At 48.4% G+C, this 18,656-nt stretch overlaps 1 protein-coding gene across 1 annotated transcript in view; it reads right to left on the reverse strand.

The window, feature by feature from the left end:
- The window catches only part of TGM1 (transglutaminase 1), a 52,142-nt gene that overhangs the window by 16,244 nt on the left and 17,242 nt on the right, over window positions 1-18,656 (reverse strand). Inside the window, 3 exon segments of the mRNA XM_080979707.1 lie at window positions 931-1,049; window positions 4,182-4,433; window positions 17,480-17,671. Coding sequence (XP_080835833.1) covers window positions 931-1,049; window positions 4,182-4,433; window positions 17,480-17,671 — 563 coding nt within the window.

The following is an 18,656-nucleotide window of genomic DNA, read 5'->3' on the forward strand; positions in this document are numbered from 1 at the left end:
CAGACCCTCGATCATCTCGGTCGCCCTCCTCTGCAAATGTCCCACCTTGTCAACATCCCTTTTAAACTGTGGCGCTCAGAACTGGACACAGGACTGACCAAGTCACAACACAGCAATATTATCACTTCCCTTGACCTGGGTGCTATGCTTCTGTTGATGCAGCCTAGAATAGCATTAGCCTTTTTTGCTGCTGCACCACACTGTTGGCTCACGATCAGTTTGTGGTCCACCAAGACCCCTGGATCCTTTTCACATGGCCAAGCCAGGTGTCCCCCATCTTCTATTTGACGGTTCTTCCTGCCTAAGTGCAGAACCTGAGATTTGTCCCCATTGAAATCCATTGTGTTAGTTTTGGCCCAGTTCTCCACTCTGTTAAGGTCGCCTTGAATCGCGATTCGAGAGTTTTTAAGGAAGTTTAGGAGAAGTCGTGGAAGCCAGAAGCAGGTTCGATGAACCTGTGGCCCCTCTCACCTTGTACAGGGGTACTGGTAGTGGCGGGCAGCCTCATCTCTGAGGGCTGATGTAAACAATACTGAGCACCTTGAGACCTTAGACCACTTTGCATCCTAAAGGGTAAAGGTAAAGGGGGGCCCTGACCCTTAAGTCCAGTTGTGACCGACTCTGGGGTTGCGGCGCTCATCTCGCTTTATTGGCTGAGGGAGCCGGTGTACAGCTTCTGGGTCATGTGGCCAGCATGACTAAGCCGCTTCTGGCGAACCAGAGCGGCGCATGGAAACGCCGTTTACCTTCCCACCACAGCGGTACCTCTTTATCTACTTGCACTTTGATGTGCTTTTGAAGTGCTAGGTTGGCAGGAGCAGGGACCGAGCAACGGGAGCTCAGCCCGTCGCGGGGATTCAAACCGCCGACCTTCTGATCGGCAAGCCCAAGAGGCTCAGTGCTTTAACCCACAGCGCCACCGCATCCTACCTGGGCGTAATTCCACGTGCGTTCCCCAATCTGGGTTTCGGTCCCATAGTAGATCCTCCCCGATTCGTTCAGCACATACTCGTCCAGCCAACCGGTCTGGTCCAGGTAAACAGGATCCTCTGAATGGGGAAAAATGGAAGAGGGGAAGTTTAGGGCAAATTCAGGAGCTTCAAAATTACAGGTCTTTTAAAGGAGGACAGAGACCACCAAACGTGAGTGGAAAAATCACCAACGGGAGGAGGATATTTTGACTCCCTATCATCTTAATTGTGTTTTCTTGTTGATTTTTTAAATTATCTTTTCTATCCAATTTTTCAAATACAAATTTGTAACAAAACCAAATACATTTCCATAGATAGAGATTTCTCTGAATCTCACGACTCCCCCCCCCCCCATCCCCTCTCCAGGCGTCCTAATGTCAACGTTTTCAATTGTATATCATAATCTATATTTTATATCCAGTGCTTTTTTTATTTAAAAAAATGTTGAGGGGGTACTCTCATTTTGACTCAAGAAAATCACCATTTTATAGTTCAAATTGGGAAAAATAAATACAGTAAATGGAAAAAAGTACAAAAGTTCACAAAATGTTTAGGGGTATACATATCCCTGCTTCCCCCCAGAAAAAAACACTGTTTATATCTATCCATATTGTCCATCGTATTTATTATGTTACAAGTGTGATTAAAATCCTGCTAATGTTTTCATCTGCTTAGCGATCCCCTAAATAAATTATGAATCTTTCCCATTCTTTCTTAAAGTTTTTGTCCTTTTGGTTCCTGAGCTTTCCGATCAGCTTTGTCGTTTCGGCATAATCCATCAGTTTAGTTTTCCATTTTTCTCTGGTAGCGACTCTTTCTTCTTTCCATCTCTGGGCTAGTAGCATCCGAGCGGGTCTTGTTGATGTTTTTAAAGTTATATTGTTTTTATGCTTTTATATGACATATGTCACTCTTTTTTGGGGGTGTATGTGTGTTTTGCAATCATTTTTTCAGTGGGAAGGAAAATGGGTGCTCTACGTATGCTCAGAGGCACCCTTTGCTTGGGGTTTTCCAAACCCACCTCTGCCTCCAAGTGCAATGGAGTTCTGCTTCTCATGAGCTCAACTTAACCTCCCCGACTCTTCCCTTTTGAGGGAAAGGGAGCTGACCGCCCCTGAAGAGCGCCTGATATTCTGGAACGCGTCCCAGGGGCATGCACAGAGTGCCTTTTGTTATTTTGCACCCCTTGACATCCTGACACTCCCTGAATGTTCTGCTCGGCTGGCCTTTGTATAAGTCTACAATGCGGAGCCAAGAGATTTATTTTCTTTGGTGCTTAATTCAACATATTCCATTGGAGATAAAAGGTTTCCTTTCTCCACCCCTCCCACCCGCAGATCATTCCCATTTTTCGTGCAGGGTGTGTGCGTGGGACAGAGATAAGACCATTTCCCCATGGTTCTTGGCATCCGGACAAGCTTTTGCTGGCCAGACCCTTCCAGCAGCGAGGAGGCTAGGGAAAACGAGACCCTCCCGTAAAATCGGGGAAAGGCTCTGGCCTGAAATGTGGGATGTGATCCATGGGAGTCAGTCAAGTACAACATTCCTTGAAATGCTAAAGAAGACATGCGAGGGAATGTTTGGTCCAGGGAATGTTCCTGTTCCTCCTGGCTCGAGCATCCTTCCCTTTGCATGTGATAGAAGGTGGGCGTGGCCTAACCTGTCCAGGTAACCAAAGAACGAGTCACTCAGCACACCTCCCTCTTTTTTTTTTTACAGTGGTATCTCAGGTTACATAGGCTTCAGGTTACAGACTCCGCAAACCCAGAAAAAGTACCTCGGGTTAAGAACTTTGCTTCAGGATAAGAACAGAAATCGGGCTCCGGCGGCACGGCAGCAGCAGGAGGCCCCATTAGCTAGAGTGGTGCTTCAGGTTAAGAACAGTTTCAGGTTAAGAACGGACCTCCGGAACAAATTAAGTACGTAACCAGAGGTACCACTGTATTCTGCTGGGAGCTGCCCAGAGTGGGGAAAGCCAGCCAGATGGAGGGGGTATAAATAACTCTTTATTATTATTATTATTATTATTATTATTATTATTATTATTTTATTAGTTCCGCAGTTGTACCTGGAGATGTCAGGAAAGTGGTGCTTCAGGTTAAGAACAGTTTCAGGTTAAGAACGGACCTCCGGAACAAATTAAGTACTTAACCCGAGGTACTACTGTTCTTCTTTCTGCGTTTGACAAGCTTCTAGCTAGGACTGCTCTGCTAGCTCTCACATAGCAGAAGCACTGGGGTTATTCCCCCATATGGGGTAGATCTGCATGTACATATTGGTAACTAAGTGCCTTCAGGAATCCAACTGTGAACTGATGTAAGTAAACTTCTTTTGTTGACTTTGAATATGTTTATCTGCACAGATAAAGACACTGATATTCGGAATGAGTTTACACAGCATATATTAGCTCATATGTGTATTGGGACAGTAAGGCAATAATATACACATCTGTATATTAATATATTGGGACGCAGGTGGCGCTGTGGGTTAAAGCACTGAGCATCTTGGGCTTGCTGATCAGAAGGTCGGTGGTTCGAATCCCCGCGACGGGGTGAGCTCCCGTTGCTCGGTCCCTGCTCCTGCCAACCTAGCAGTTCGAAAGCACGTCAAAGTGCAAGTAGATAAATAGGTACCGCTCTGGCGGGAAGGTAAACGGCATTTCTGTGCGCTGCTCTGGTTCGCCAGAAGCAGCTTAGTCACGCTGGCCACATAACCCGGAAGCTGTACGCCGGCTCCCTCGGCCAGTAAAGCAAGATGAGTGCCGCAACCCCAGAGACGGTCACGACTGGACCTAATGGTCAGGGGTCCCTTTACCTTTACCTTATATTAATATATGGTAATGTAACAGTATTTTTTTCTCCCCCCCCCTATTCTCTCTCACTCTTTTCTTTCTTTCTTTTCCTCACTCTATCTATTCATAAATGAAATTCTTCTAATAAATTGATGCCGCTGACCCCAATGGCTATGTTCTGCCTCCCCTGTCAGAGACAGCGCACACTTCCAACTACTGGCTATTAGAAACCGCTGCAGCTTCATAGAATCATAGAGATGGAAGAGAACCCAAAGGTCATCTAGCTCAACCCCCTGCGATGCAGGAATCTTTGGCTCAACATGCGTCTCGAACCCACAACCCTAAGATTAGGAGCCTCATTCTCTACTGACACATGCACATAAAGAGGGAGAGAGAGAAAAGAAAGCCGGCCAACTTACGTTTGCACCAGGGATTGAAGAGGATGTAAATATCGTAGCGGGGGTCAAAGGGCATCTGGTACTCGCCCGCCTTGGTCCGCGTCTTGACCCCAAACTGGTACTTTCCGATCACGGCGTTGGGCGAGGTGTTGACCCGCAGGGATATGGTGTTTGTGCCTGTGTCGGTCACCTCTGCTGACCAGAGCCCTCCGTCCATAGCCTTGCCCACTGGAACCAGAATGTACGTCCCCTTTGAGGTCTGTGGTGATGGACCTGCGGGGGGAGAGAAAGAGAGAGAGATTAGCGGGGGGAAACAAAGGCAAGACCGTTTGGCCGAGCGATCCACCTCCTGCTTCCTGTGTCCGCCAACTACAGTGGTACCTTGGTTCTCAAACTGAATCCGTTCCGGAAGTCTGTTCCAAAACCAAAGCGTTCCAAAACCAAGGCGCGCTTTCCCACAGAAAATAATGCAAAACGGATTCATCCGTTCCAGACTTTTAAAACAACCCCTAAAACAGCAATTTCACATGAATTTCACTATGTAATGAGACCGTTGATCCATAAAATGAAAGCAATAAACAATGTGCTGCAGTCACACAACCAATCCATCAGTAGCTGAACTGGGTTGCACACAGTCACAAGAGCAAAACAAAAAAGCCACAAAAAGGCAAAACAAATAGCAAAAACAGACAGACCTCAGCCTAACACCCAAAACGGAAGCGTGGCACTCAAAACGGAGCACGTCCGGCTTCTGAAAAAAGATGCGTAAGGGGTACCTTTTATCATATGTGGTGGACGTGTGAGGTAAGAAAAGCTTTCTGGGAAAGGATATATAATGAAATAAAAAAAAATGTTTAAAATAACCTTTGTTTAAAAACCAGAAGCTTTCTTATTAGGAATTATAGGTAGCAACATACCAAAAGATCAGAAAAGACTTTTTATTTATGGGACAACAGCCGCTCGGATGTTACTAGCCTAGAGATGGAAAGACGAAAGAGTCTCTACCAGAGAGGAATGGCAAACTAAACTGATGGACTATGCCAAAATGGCAAATCTGACTGGAAAACTCAGGAACCAAAAGAAGAAAAACTTTTAAAAAGAATGGGGAAAATTTGTAAGTTATTTAGGAGACGACTGCAAGCAGATGGAAACATTAGCAGGATTCTAATCTCACTTGTAATGTAACAAAGACCGTGGGTAATATGGATTGATATCAAATATAGATTATGGAATAATTTGCAGTTGTAAATGTTGATAATAAGACCCACGGAACGGGTGGGGAATCTGGAGATTAAGAGAAATCTCTATATATGGATATTCATTTGGATTGTTATAATTTTGTATTTGTAAACTCAAATAAAAATGATTCCAAAATATGTGTAAAGAGGGCACCGGATGCCCTGGGTGGGAGGGAGTTCCACAGCTCAGGGGCCACCACAGAGAAGGCCCTGCCACCCGCCATTCCCCGAATCTCTGAGGGCGAAGGAACAGCCAGGATTGAACAAGCACGTTCTTCCCTGAGACCTCCGGGTATAGGGCGGTATATAAATTCAATTAATAATAATTAAAAAATAATTTTACAGGGTTTTGTTTTTTTTTTTAATTGTAGCTCTTCAGCAGCTACCCCCTGCCCCCTAAAAGGCTCCAGGAAGACGGGCTTACAGTTCTTGCACCTCAGGTTTGCAATGTAAAAGATACGACACTAAAGGAAAAGGGAGGGAGGAGGGAGGAGGAAAGAAGCAAACTCAGGCACTGGTTCTATTTCAAGAGAGGGCAGAAACCTCAGAGCAGTGCTGCCCCGCCCCACTAGCAAGCCAGGATGTCCCGCCGCAAACTGTCCAGATCATTGCCTTTCAGCCCTGGCAGCTGCCCTCCTCCGCTGAGCTGCCTTCTCAAGTTTCAAACCCAGGACCCGCTTGCCTTACCTACAGGAATGTGCCTCGCCCTGGGTTTGGCAGACGCCCCACTGAGCCTGGCAGGGCTGCCGCCCCACAGAGAGGGAGGGGCAAACGCCAGCCTCTCGCTTCTCTCATCTCAAATTCAGCTTGCGAGTTCTGAGTCCTCAATGCGAATTTCTCCCAATATACGTCCAGTGTGCAACTCGGCCCAAGACACCCCTTTTGTGCAATGCCCTTTCGTACGCACCGCTGGGCTGCCGGTCTCCTTGCCAGATTCAATTAACAAGCAGCCCGTATGGCCAGCTATAAAATAATTTCTTGCCACACGCTGCCTTTGCTAATACTTATTGCCAAAGTGCAACTTATTGCAAGCGCCGTCTCGTCAATAAGCAACCCAGGCAATTTATTTCATTACTTTTAAAGCAGGATTTCTAAGCCGCAGCAGTTGATCTTTGAATAACTTGCTTTGGGCAGAAATCCACCAGGTGCAGCCTGTTTCGAAGCTTCCATGGACAAATTTCTGCCTGCCACCCAATTCTTAAGAGCGCAAGAGCTCTGCCCAGGAGGGAAAGGTGGCAACCGCGCACCTATCTGAATGCAGAAATTTTCTGCTCTGTTTATGCTCAGAAGTACCCTGAACCTGAAGGGCATGAGAAACATACATCTCTCCGCACGCAGCCCGAACTCAGAGTCTTTTCTTTTTTGTCTGACCATTTCTTCACAAAAAACCACAGGCCTGACTGCTTCTCTCGCTCAATTTCCTTTGTTTGTTGATATTAGGATTTCAGGAATTGCTGGCTTTATCAAGCAAGGCCTGGTAGCAGCCAAGGAGGTGGCTGTTTTCACCTCAGGTAGCCTGAAAAGCATAAACAAAATGTGCTCCACCTCTGCAGCCTTGGTGGGCCTGTTTTTTGAGAGGTATTGACCCATTGCCGCCTCAGAAAGATGCATTTCAGACGACCGCAGAAGTGGGAACAGATAACCAAAAAAGAACACAGCTGCGGTGTAAACAGAGGACATTGCCAAATGACCCTCCCAAAGGCCAGCGAGGCTGCTCCTCTGCCTTTCACAAATATTCGGCCACCAGAAAAATCGGATCAGAGTTGCTTGCGAGAGGCACAGGAGCAAGGCGTGCCGAGAAAGTTGGCTACTCTCGCGAGGGTCCTGCCCCCCCCCCCGCCCAGCCCTGAGGGCCACATTTATTTCTGAGCAAGACCTTCCGGGGGCCACAAACTGGTGGTGGGAAGGGCCAGAGGCGAAAATGGGCAGAGCGACGAACGAAAAGCTTGGGGACTGAGAGGCAATGGGCTATGCATTATTAAGAGATCAAAACGAGCTTTTAACAGAAGAATGGGGGACTTTTTGGAAAAGCATTGCAAACAAACAAAACTGCGGGCAGGATTCAAGATAGGAGCACAGGAGAAAAACGATTGAAGTATTTGTATCAGAGGGGTTTTTGTAACTGAGTTTGATATATAGTACAGTCACGAGTGCCCGGGAGGTGTAGTGGTTAGAGCAGGCATGTCCAAAGTCCGTTTCGGGGGCCTAATCCAGCCCGCCGGTCGGTTTAATCCGGCCCCTGTGGGTAAAATCCTAAAAAACCCTTAACAACTTAATCCTAAAGAAATCTCAACAACTGCAATCTTAAAAAAAGGTTAACAACTTTGGACGGCCCTCACGGCCCTTCACTTCATCAAATCTGGCCCTCTTTGAAAAAAGTTTGGACACCACTGGGTTAGAGAGTGTCAGACCACGGCCTGGAGGACCTGAGTTCGAATCTCCACTCGGCCACGAAGCCCACTAGGTGTTACCTTGGGCCCAGTCCCTGCCCGTCTCTCCACCTAGCCTACCCATAGCTGTCAACGTTTTCCATTTTTTAAGGGAAATTCCCTTATTCCAAATAGGATTCCTCGCAAGAAAAGGGAAAAGATGACAGCTATGAGCCTACCTCTCAGGGTTGTTGTGTGGGGAGGGAGAGAACCAGGCGTTGCACTTTGAGCTTCTCTGAGGAAAACACACGCAATCCGAAAATAATATTTGGTTGGTGGGCTCTGGCGGTGAGGAGAAGAGCGCACAGCACCTGTTGAACTGCGGCACGTATGCCGACAAAGCTTGCTTCGGCTCTTGTGCAAAAGAACCAGATCAGAGAGATAAGCGCGCTCACTCCCTGCTCAGAGTAGACCCACACCCAGCAGCTGGGCCGAGGTGGCTCCTCGCATCCTTTGGAGGGCAATCGGGAACAGGTTGTGTCCCAAACCTCCTCATGTTCTCTCCCAGCCTCCAGCAAGCAGGTTGGGGCAGGAAAAAGCCAAACCTGTTTTTAAGTGGGGCGCGGCACCTCCATATTGACTCCTTTCTCCTCCCTCCTACACCTAGAGAGCTTGCAGCTGGCGAGAGGTCCCATTGCTGTGTCACCCGCGTCTCTCCTTCTCCTCCCTGGCTGTGGGTGCGCCACGACTCTCCTTCCCACCCGGTGGCGCAAGCCTCGTGCCTTTAAGCAGCCGTGTGGTGGGCAGAAATCCAACAGGTGGTGTTTCTTCTCCTGGGACTGTTAGAAGAAGCTGCACCTGGTGGATTTCCGCCTGCGGCTAAACCGTAGGTGGAAACACATTCGTTTTAAAGGTTTCCAGGGGGCAGCCGGCGGGGAACAACAGAGGAGGACAGGGGTGCACAAAATGCTGCCCCCGTTCTGGAGGAGAGCCTTCCGCAAACTGGTGCCGGCTGGCATTGATGGGAGCTGCACAACATCCAGAGGGCAGAGTTGTGATGAAGGCCTATGAAACCCGACCGATAGGGCATTCCAGGACAGGAAAAGACTCAAAGTATAATTAACATCTTTCTTTTAATGTGCTCGCCAGAAGACTTGGCAAGACGATCTTTCCAAGAAGATCTTTCTCATCTACGAGATTACATCCAATAGGTGTATCCCTAAGGGGTCTCCCCCCTGGAGGAGTTCTCTGGCCCTAGCCCCCATCTGGGCGTCAGACAGAAGCAATTCCTCATGGATCCCTTTAGCAGAATAGCCTTAACCAGGGAAGGTGAGGCAGATGCTCTGATTATCGCCTGCTTGGACTACTGCAATGAGCTCTACATGGGGCTGCCTTTGAAGGGGACCCGGAAATTACAATTAATCCAGAATGTGGCTGCTAGACTGGTGACTGGGAGTGGCTGCCGAGACCATATACCACCAGTCCTGAAAGACCTACATTGGCTCCCAGTACAGTGGTACCTCAGGTTAAGTACTTAATTCGTTCCGGAGGTCCGTTCTTAACCTGAAACTGTTCTTAACCTGAAGCACCACTTTAGCTAGTGGGGCCTCCCGCTGCCACCGTGTGATTTCTGTTCTCATCCTGAAGTAAAGTTATTAACCCGAGGTAATATTTCTGGGTTAGCGGAGTCTGTAACCTGCAGCGTATATAACAGGTACCACTGTACATTTCCGAGCACAATTCAAAGTGTTGCTGCTGACCTTGAAAGCCCTAAACAGCCTCAAAGGCCCAGTAGACCTGGAGGAGCGTCTCCACCCCCATCGTTCAGCCTGAGGTCCAGAACCAAGGGCCTTCTGGCGGTTCCCTTCCTGCGAGAAGTGAGGTTACAGGGAACCAGGCAGAGGGCCTTCTCAGTGGTGGCACCCGCCCTCTGGAACGCCCTCCCATTAGATGTCTAGGAAATAAGCAACTATCTGAGTTTTAGAAGACATCTGAAGGCAGCCCTGTTTAGGGAAGTTTTTAACAATTGATGTTTTATCGTGTTTTTAATATTTTTAAGATTGAGGGCACAAGGAGAAGGGGACGACAGAGGACGAGATGGTTGGACAGTGTTCTCGAAGCTACCAACATGAGTTTGACCAAAGTGAGGGAGGCAGTGGAAGACAGGAGTGCCTGGCGTGCTCTGGTCCAGGGGGTCAGGAAGGGTCGGACACGACTAAACGACTAAACAACAACAATCTTCTTTTGGAAGCCACACAGAGAGTCTGGGGAAACCCAGCCAGATGGATGGGATGTAAATAATAAATTATCATTACAGTGGTACCTCGGGTTACAGACGCTTCAGGTTTCAGACTCTGCTAACCCAGAAATAGTACCTCAGGTTAAGAACTTTGCTTCAGGATGAGAACAGAAATCGCGTGGCAGCAGCGGGAGACACCATTAGCTAAAGTGGTACCTCAGGTTAAGCACAGTTTCAGGTTAAGAACGGACCTCTGGAACGAATTAAGTTCTTAACCAGAGGTACCACCGTATCATTATCATTATATTTATCATTATCTAACCTCCCCTCCAACCACGATGAAAGATGGCTGCTATCATTAATCCTGCTGTGGAGACTCCATGGAGAGATGCGGTCTACCCGCTTGGGCCCAGAGCAGGAGAGAGCCAGTGCCTTCACACATCCCCTTGCTCCTAGCAGGCCTTCCTGGAGGGATGTGGTGGACACACTAAAAAAGGCACGACGACGGATGGACCTTTCAGTCCAGCAGGCCACATCCTCTTGACGCACGAATCCTGCCAGGGATCGGGGTGGGGCAACCCGTTTGCCAGCAACACTGCCAAGGAGATCTGAGTTGGCGAACGCCTGGCAGGTTTCTGATACCATCAGTGGCTGCTGTGGTCCCATTTTAGGCCTCTTGAATGAGAGGCTCTGGAATTTGGGGACCCCCCCTCCAACAGCTTGGAAGCTCCCTTTAATTCCAGATGTGCAAAACAGCTGGATGAAAAGCAGCTCTGGAGTGCCTCTAGATTCTCAGCAGTTTGCAGGACGGATCCAAGCACATACTGGGAACATTGGGCTTGCGCAAGTCATTATCATTTCCTAATTATGAACTACCTCCTTCCCGATGCCAACGCATCTTCCCAGACTTTCATTCAGACAAGGGATGTTCACAACAACATGGATTCTCAATCCACTCCCAACACAACTTAATGTATGAATGAACCAATAATAATAATAATAATAATAATAATAATAATAATAATAATATTTAGTTATACCCCGCCCTCCCAACCCAAAACCGGGCTCAGAGCGGCTAACATCAAATGTATAACACATTAACATAAAATCAGGCAATCAATTAAAATACATCCTAAAATACTCCTGCTTTTATGGCCAGAAACCAAGTTTGAAGCGTGCATGGAGGACTGCTCAATTGCCAGACAAAGGTTGCTCCCAGACTGTCACTATTTTGGGGCTCCATCGCGCACCGCCGCTGGCGCAACGAACCCCCTCCCCTGCTAAATGGGGTGCTTTTTTTGTGTAATAAGGAAAACGAGGCAGAAAGTGTGACACCGACGCCATCAAACCTCAAACCTCCCCACAAAAGAATCGGGGTGGAAGGATGCTCCATAAATGGCAAACGTCATCTCCTTTCCCTGCAAGCAAATCATAGTTGAACGGTCAAGGAAATGGGCTCTCCGGAAGCAGCCTCAAATAAGGGTTGGTAAGGATCTGTGTGATTAGCCAGGCAGAGAATAAAGGATTCTGCTGGGTCTCATTTCCTGCAGCCAAATAATTATGTGGGCACCAAATTGGGCTGTTTGGGCAAGAGCAGCCATTCCCATCAATTGTCCTTGCAGCATTGGGCAGTTTTGTGGTTTCCCTTTGATGTTGATGGTCCCTGGGACCAATGCCCTCAATTATCTTATTAAACGCATCCTACCCAATGCTTGAGTTCTTCAAAAAGAGCACACCGCCTTCTGATCTGTCAATCGCCCTCCATTGCCAACACCAATTCCTAGGAGCAAATGAAGCCGTCAAATATCATCAGCTCAGACAATCCATTCTACCAGTAACTGGGACCCTCCGGGGTCTTTGGGGTGAGAAGTCTCTCCAGCAGTGAGAGAACTCTGCATTTGCTCAGAGGTCCCTTTCACCGACTCCCTCTTCCTGCCTTCCAGGCTGCAGCGGTGACACCATAAACTAAATCTCAGATCTACCTGCAAAACAGGGCCACTCCGTGTTTCACCATCAATAGGAAGGGGCAGAGGAATCCTTCCTCGTGCAGTGAGAACCCCAGCCCATCTAATTCAGAGATGCCTGCACTGACTGGCAGCACCACTCTGAGGTTTCAGGCAAGCCCTACCTGGGAATGCCTAGGATTGAATCTGGGACTGTCTGCATGCAAAGTAGAAGCTCTCCCGCTAATCCAAAAGCCGACCATCTCTCCAATCCAGAGGCAGACAATGCAATTCCCTTCAGGTCTTGCCAGCCTGCAACTCACATTGTTGTTGTTTAGTTGTGTCCGACTCTTCGTGACCCCATGGACCAGAGCACGCCAGGCACTCCTGTCTTCCACTGCCTCCCGCAGTTTGCTCAAACTCCTGCTGGTAGCTTCGAGAACACTGTCCCACCATCTCGTCCTCCGTCGTCCCCTTCTCCTTGTGCCCTCTATCTTTCCCAACATCAGGGTCTTTTCCAGGGAGTCTTCTCTTCTCATTAGGTGGCCAAAGTCTTGGAGCCTCAGCTTCAGGATCTGTCCTTCCAGAGAGCACTCAGGGCTTATTTCCTTCAGAATGGAGAGGTTTGATCTTCTTGCAGTCCATGGGACTCTCAAGAGTCTCCTCCAGCACCAGAATTCGAAAGCATCCATTCTTCGGCGATTAGCCTTCTTTATGGTCCAGCTGTCACTTCCATACATCACTACTGGGAAAACCATAGCTTTCACTATACGGACCTTTGTTGGCAAGGTGATGTCTCTGCTTCTTAAGATGCTTTCTAGGTTTGTCATTGCTTTTCTCCCAAGAAGCAGGCGTCTTTTAATTTCATGACTGCTGTCACCATCTGCAGTGATCATGGAGCCCAAGAAAGTAAAATCTCTCACTGCCTCCATTTCTTCCCCTTCTATTTGCCAGGAGGTGATGGGACCAGCAACTCACATTACCTCCAAGCAATGGCCGAGGGAATCACAGAGCTGGAAGAGACCCCTAGAGTAATCTAGTCCATCCCCTGCAATGCAGGAATCTCAGCTAAAGCATCCATAACAGATTCCGCTTAAAAACCTCCAAGGAAAGAGAATTCACCACCTCCCGAGGAAGTCCGTTCCCCTGTCAAACAGCTCTTAACTGCCAGAAATTTCTTCCTGATGTTGAGTCGGAATCTCCTTTCTTGTCACTTGAAGCCATGGGTTCGAGTCCTGCCATCCAGAGCAGGGAAAAAAAAACCCCAAGCTTGCACCATCTTTCATGTGACAGCCCCTGAGAAGATGACTATCATATCTCCTCTTTTTCAGGCTAAACACCCCCAACTCCCTCAACCGGACCTTATAAGGCTTGTTTTCCCAGACCCTCGATCGTCTCGGTCGCTTTCCTCTGCACACGTTCCAGCTTGTCAATATCCTTGTTAAAACTGTGGCGCCCAGAATCAGACGCAGTTTTCCAGGTGGCGGCCTGACCAACGCAGAATAGAGGGGTAGTCCATGGCTGTAGCCAGTGGAGGCCCCCCTCCCATTGGCGACCCCTTCTCTGCCCCCTGGGAACTGAGCACGGGGTTGAGGAATAATAATAATAATAATAATAATAATAATAGTAATAATAAAAAAAAAAAATTTATTTATACCCCGCCCTCCCCGCCAAGACCAGGCTCAGGGCGGCTAACACCCGATATAAAAACAATTGATTGAAATACAACTTAAAAACAAGATTAACATACAACAATAAAATGCAGCCTCATTTCAGCAGAAACTCAAAAACTTTTTGGGGGACGAAAACGTCAAGTCTTCACCAAGGCTAACTATCCAGACCGGTCCTACGTGGGCCAGAAAAAAGCCAGGGAAGTCCCCAAGTAGGAACTATCTTACATCACGACTCACTATTTGACCATCCAGCCCAGTGCCATCTCCTCTGACAGAGGCCAAATCCACACCAAACCCTCTAAACTCATTTCATAGACTCAGAGAACTGTGGGGTTCGAAGGGCTCCCCATCTAGTCCAACCCTGCAGGAGTGTCAGCTAAAGAATCCCCGACAGATCACTACCCAACCTCTGCTTTTAAGAAAGGGCACATGGTTTTCCCCCAAAGGATTCCTTGGAACTGCTGTTTGTTCCGGATGCAGGGACTCGTAGCTTTGCGACAGGTAAACTACACTTCCCAGGATTCCTCAGCGGGGGAGCTTTGTGCTTTAAAGGTATGATGCGGTCATTGGCCCATAGCTTGGTCAATGGAACACGAGGCTCTTTAGGGTCATGGGTTTAAGCCCCACGTCGGGCAAAAAAATTCTGCCTTGCAGGGGTTGATCCCTCCCAACTCTTTGATTCTATGTGACCTGGGTTTCCAGCTACCTTTAAAGCCCTAAACGGCCTCGGCCCAGTATACCCAAAGGAGCGTCTCCACCCCCATCGTTCAGCCCGGACACTGAGGTCCAGCGCAGAGGGCCTTCTGGCGGTTCCCTCCCTGAGAGAAGTGAGGTTACAGGGAACCAGGCAGAGGGCCTTCTCGGTGGTGGCGCCCTCCCATCAGATGTCAAGGAAATAAGCAACTATCTGACTTTTAGAAGACATCTGAAGGCAGCCCTGTTCAGGGAAGTTTGAATGTTTGATGTTTTATCGTGTTTTCAATACAGTGGTACCTCAGGTTACATACACTTCAGGTTACAGACTCTGCTAACCCAGAAATAGTACCTCAGGTTAAGAACTTTGTTTCAGGATGAGAACAGAAATCAGGCAGCGGCAGCAACAGCAGCAGCGGGAGGCCCCATTAGCTAGAGTGGTGCTTCAGGTTAAGAACAGTTTCAGGTTAAGAACGGACCTCCGGAACAAATTAAGTACGTAACCGGAGGTACCACTGTATTCTGCTGGGAGCTGCCCAGAGTGGGGAAAGCCAGCCAGATGAAGGGGGTATAAATAACTCATTATTATTATTATTATTATTATTAGTTCCGCAGTTGTACCTGGAGATGTCAGGAATCAAACCCAGGACTTCTGCATACAGAGCAAGTGCTTGACCTCTGCGAACCACCTCTTACGTCTTTTCAAAAATGTGCCTCTCCTAAAACGCCACGTCTGCCCTCTCTGAGGGCAGGGGGCCGTACTGTGATTCTGGGTGGGCCGTTCGAAGGAGCACGTTCCCCTCCCAGTAGATGCTGTGGAATGCAGAAGGGCCCCCGAACCCAAGAAATTACAGAGGCGGCCGGCCTTGCAAGCTAATCAGAGGGTGGGATGTTTTCTGTTTTTTAATCTCAGGCAAGGAGGAACAGAATGGCGGTGTTGGGGGAAACGAGGGCTTAATTATGGGAACGGCTGGGCCGGAAGCCAAGAAAACAGGCTGCCTGCCAGCCCATCCCCGCTACCAAACCCTGCGCTCCCGAGCGAAGTTTAGCAACGCATCCCGGGACGCTGAGAGCCACATTCCTCGCCCACTTGAGCAGATAAGGAACACAGACCAGTTCAGCCACTAAACGGGACACGTCCTCTGGGAGCGAAAGCTCTTGGCTGCAGAACCCCAGGGCAACTGTGCTGCTGAGGGGAGGGCAGGCAGAAATCCAAGAGGGCAGGCTGAGAACCAAGCTTCACCCGGTGAATTTCTGCCTGCACCTCGACAGTAGGGAACACTGCAGCCGTGGCCTCAGTGAAATTTGTGGGATGCTAAGATGCATCTCAATCCTGTCCTGGTTACTTTCTGACCAAGAAATGTTTGGTGTGGGTGAGAATGGGAAGGAGAGGGAAAGACACTTTGCACATGCTCAGAAGCAACCTCGCTTCACTTAGGGCAGCTGAGCAAAGCCCTGCTGAGCGTTTTGGCTCATCTCTGAACCTTGGGATCGCAGCAAAACAGAACGGTAGAGGGTCATCGGGTTTGACCCCCTCCCTGCCCTGCGAGAAGAAGAGTTTGGATTTGATATCCCACTGTATCACTACCCGAAGGAGTCTCAAAGCGGCTCACATTCTCCTTCCCCTTCCTCCCCCACAACAAACACTCTGTGAGGTGAGTGGGGCTGAGAGACTTCAGAGAAGCGTGACTGGCCCAAGGTCACCCAGCAGCTGCAGGTGGAGGAGCGGAGACGCGAACCCGGTTCACCAGATTACGAGTCCACCGCTCTGAACCACTACACCACACTTTAGAATCACAGGAACCTGGACTGTGTGAAGTCGTCGTTGATATCTGTCTTGAGAGGCAATGGAGTGCACCTCCAAGGGTGGAGTCAAACCACTGGAGAATCACAGCACCTGCTGTGGCTGCAGACCCAGACCTCTTAGCTGCTGCCTCCTGCGTTGTTTTTGCTGAGGTCGCAGCACCAAAGTGACCCCCTTGCGGTGCAAGCCTGGGACCCCACTCAGGAGACCCCACTCCTGAGCTTTTTGAGGCTATTTGTGTTAGGCATAAAACATAAACATCATGATTTGCACCAGGGGGAACTTACATTCTCTGATCGGAATATTATTTGCGCAAAGAGGGGTACAAGCTCCTGTAAAAAATACACACCAGGGCAGGCCTGCTAGAATTTAAGGTTACCAGATTTTTTTCAATGAATCTGGGGAAACTTTTCAACTTCAATTGATTTTGTATGGGGACTGATTTGTAAATCCGGGGACGCCTGGCAACCTTATGCTAGATCAACCCTTCTTGCTTCATACATTCAGACACATGCCTCTGGGAAGCCCATCATCGGGGAACGAAAACAACAGCCCTCTCACCTATCCTCACTTCCCAAGAAGAAGGAGGTCCATTTAGGCACCTCCCTTGTGCATTTTCGAACTTCCCTAAGCTAGGCATCAACCCTGTACAGTGGTCCCTTGGTTCTCAAACAACTTGGAACCCAAACACTGCAAACCCGGAAGTAAGTGTTGGGTTTGCGAACATTTTTCGGAAGCCGGACGTGCTCCGTTTTGAGTGCCATGCTTCCATTTTGAGTGTTATGCTGAGGTCTGTCTGTTTTTGCTATTTATCTTGCGTTTTTGTGGCTTTTTTGTTTTGCTCTTGTGACTGTGCGCAACCCAGTTCAGCTACTGATGGATTGGTGTGTGACTACAGAACATTGTTTATTGCTTTCATTTTATGGATCAATGGTCTCGTTAGATAGTAAAATTCATGTTAAATTGCTGTTTTAGGGGTTGATTTGAAAAGTCTGGAACGGATGAATCCGTTTTGCATTACTTTCTGTGGGGAAGCGGGCCTTGGTTTTGGAACGCTTTGGTTTCGGAACGGACTTCCGGAACGGATTAAGTTTGCGAACCAAGGAACCACTGTACAATGTGGCAATGGATTCCGCAGCTGGGAGAAAAAGCGGAGTTACTTGAACAACACCCAGGTGTGCTGCAGAACATTGGGCGGCTATTTCTGGCCTGCTTCCGTCTCGCCTAGTTCCTCCAAACTCAGCAGCTCAGTCACAAGGACTAGACGCTCTGTTTAAAAGCAGCGAAGGCCCCTGCCCCACTCCTCCCCCCCCCCCCGCGACCGACGGCCAGATATCCCTCCATTTCTCGGCACGCTCACCGATAAGGAACTCGAGGCAGATGCGGTGCTCCTCAGGGTCGTACGGCTGACGGAACTGGAGCTTCATGTCAAAGGGCTGGCCGCGGCGGAGGATGAGATTTTCGTACTCGAACTCGTTTGTGTGGTGGGCCCGGCGGTTGCTGCTGGATCGGCCGCTCATGAGGTCCACGCCGCTGACCACCAGCATGCCCTCTGCTCAAGGGAGGGAGGAAAAGATGTCAAAACGAACAACAACTACCAGACTTTTAGAAGACATCTGAAGGGAGCCCTGTTTAGGGAAGCTTTTAATGTTTGATGCATTACTGTATTTTAATATTTTGTTGGAAGCTGCCTAGAGTGGCTGGAGAAGCCCAGCCAGACGGGCGGGGTATAAATAATATATTATTATTATTATTATTATTATTATTATTAGAATCCCGGCATTGTATGGTTGGAAGGCTCATCACGTCCCCTGCAATGCAAAAATCTCTGCCTAAAAACCCCCTGACATTCAGGTTTGACAAGGCCCTAAGCTACTGAAGGCAATGGGGCCCTTTATATGTCCAGCTGTCCTTTGTCAGCAACAAATTGTCACTTTTTGGGGGGGTTGAATATATTCTATATGGTCATTTATGGACCTCATTGGTATCTCAAGCCATTTGCCCATGTTGCCATGCAAGCAGTCCGCGCAGAATGCAGGCACCCTCTATATAGAAAGGAGCAAAACAGTGATATTTTAGGGAGCAGGCTAGCAGGCCTTAGATCATAGGAGCCTGCACAACACAAAACACTGTTGCTGTATGTAGGTTTTATTTCAGGCATAGACAAACTCAGCCCTCCAGATGTTTTGGGACTACAACTCCCATCATCCCTAGGTAACAGGAGCGGTGGTCAGGGATGATGGGAATTGTAGTCCCAAAAACATCTGGAGGGCCGTTTGCCTATGCCTGTTTTATTTTATTTGTTTTATATCTTATATTTTGGAAATGTACACCCAGGGGTTTTTTCCCCTTTAATTTTTATGGGGGTCCACCAAGAGAGTGGGGCCCTAAGCTTTAGCTTGTTTGGCTTATACATAAATCCGGCACTGCGAACATTAACCAAGAGAATACGTGCATCAAATAATACAAATAATGTGGGCGATTTTCTTGAAACACGGCATCCTTTTATGAAACACTTTACTGGCAATGCTGAAGAA

This window comes from Podarcis pityusensis (genome assembly GCF_964106645.2).
Source record: "Podarcis pityusensis genome assembly, chromosome: 13".
In the NCBI taxonomy this organism is placed as follows: Eukaryota; Metazoa; Chordata; class Lepidosauria; order Squamata; family Lacertidae; genus Podarcis; species Podarcis pityusensis.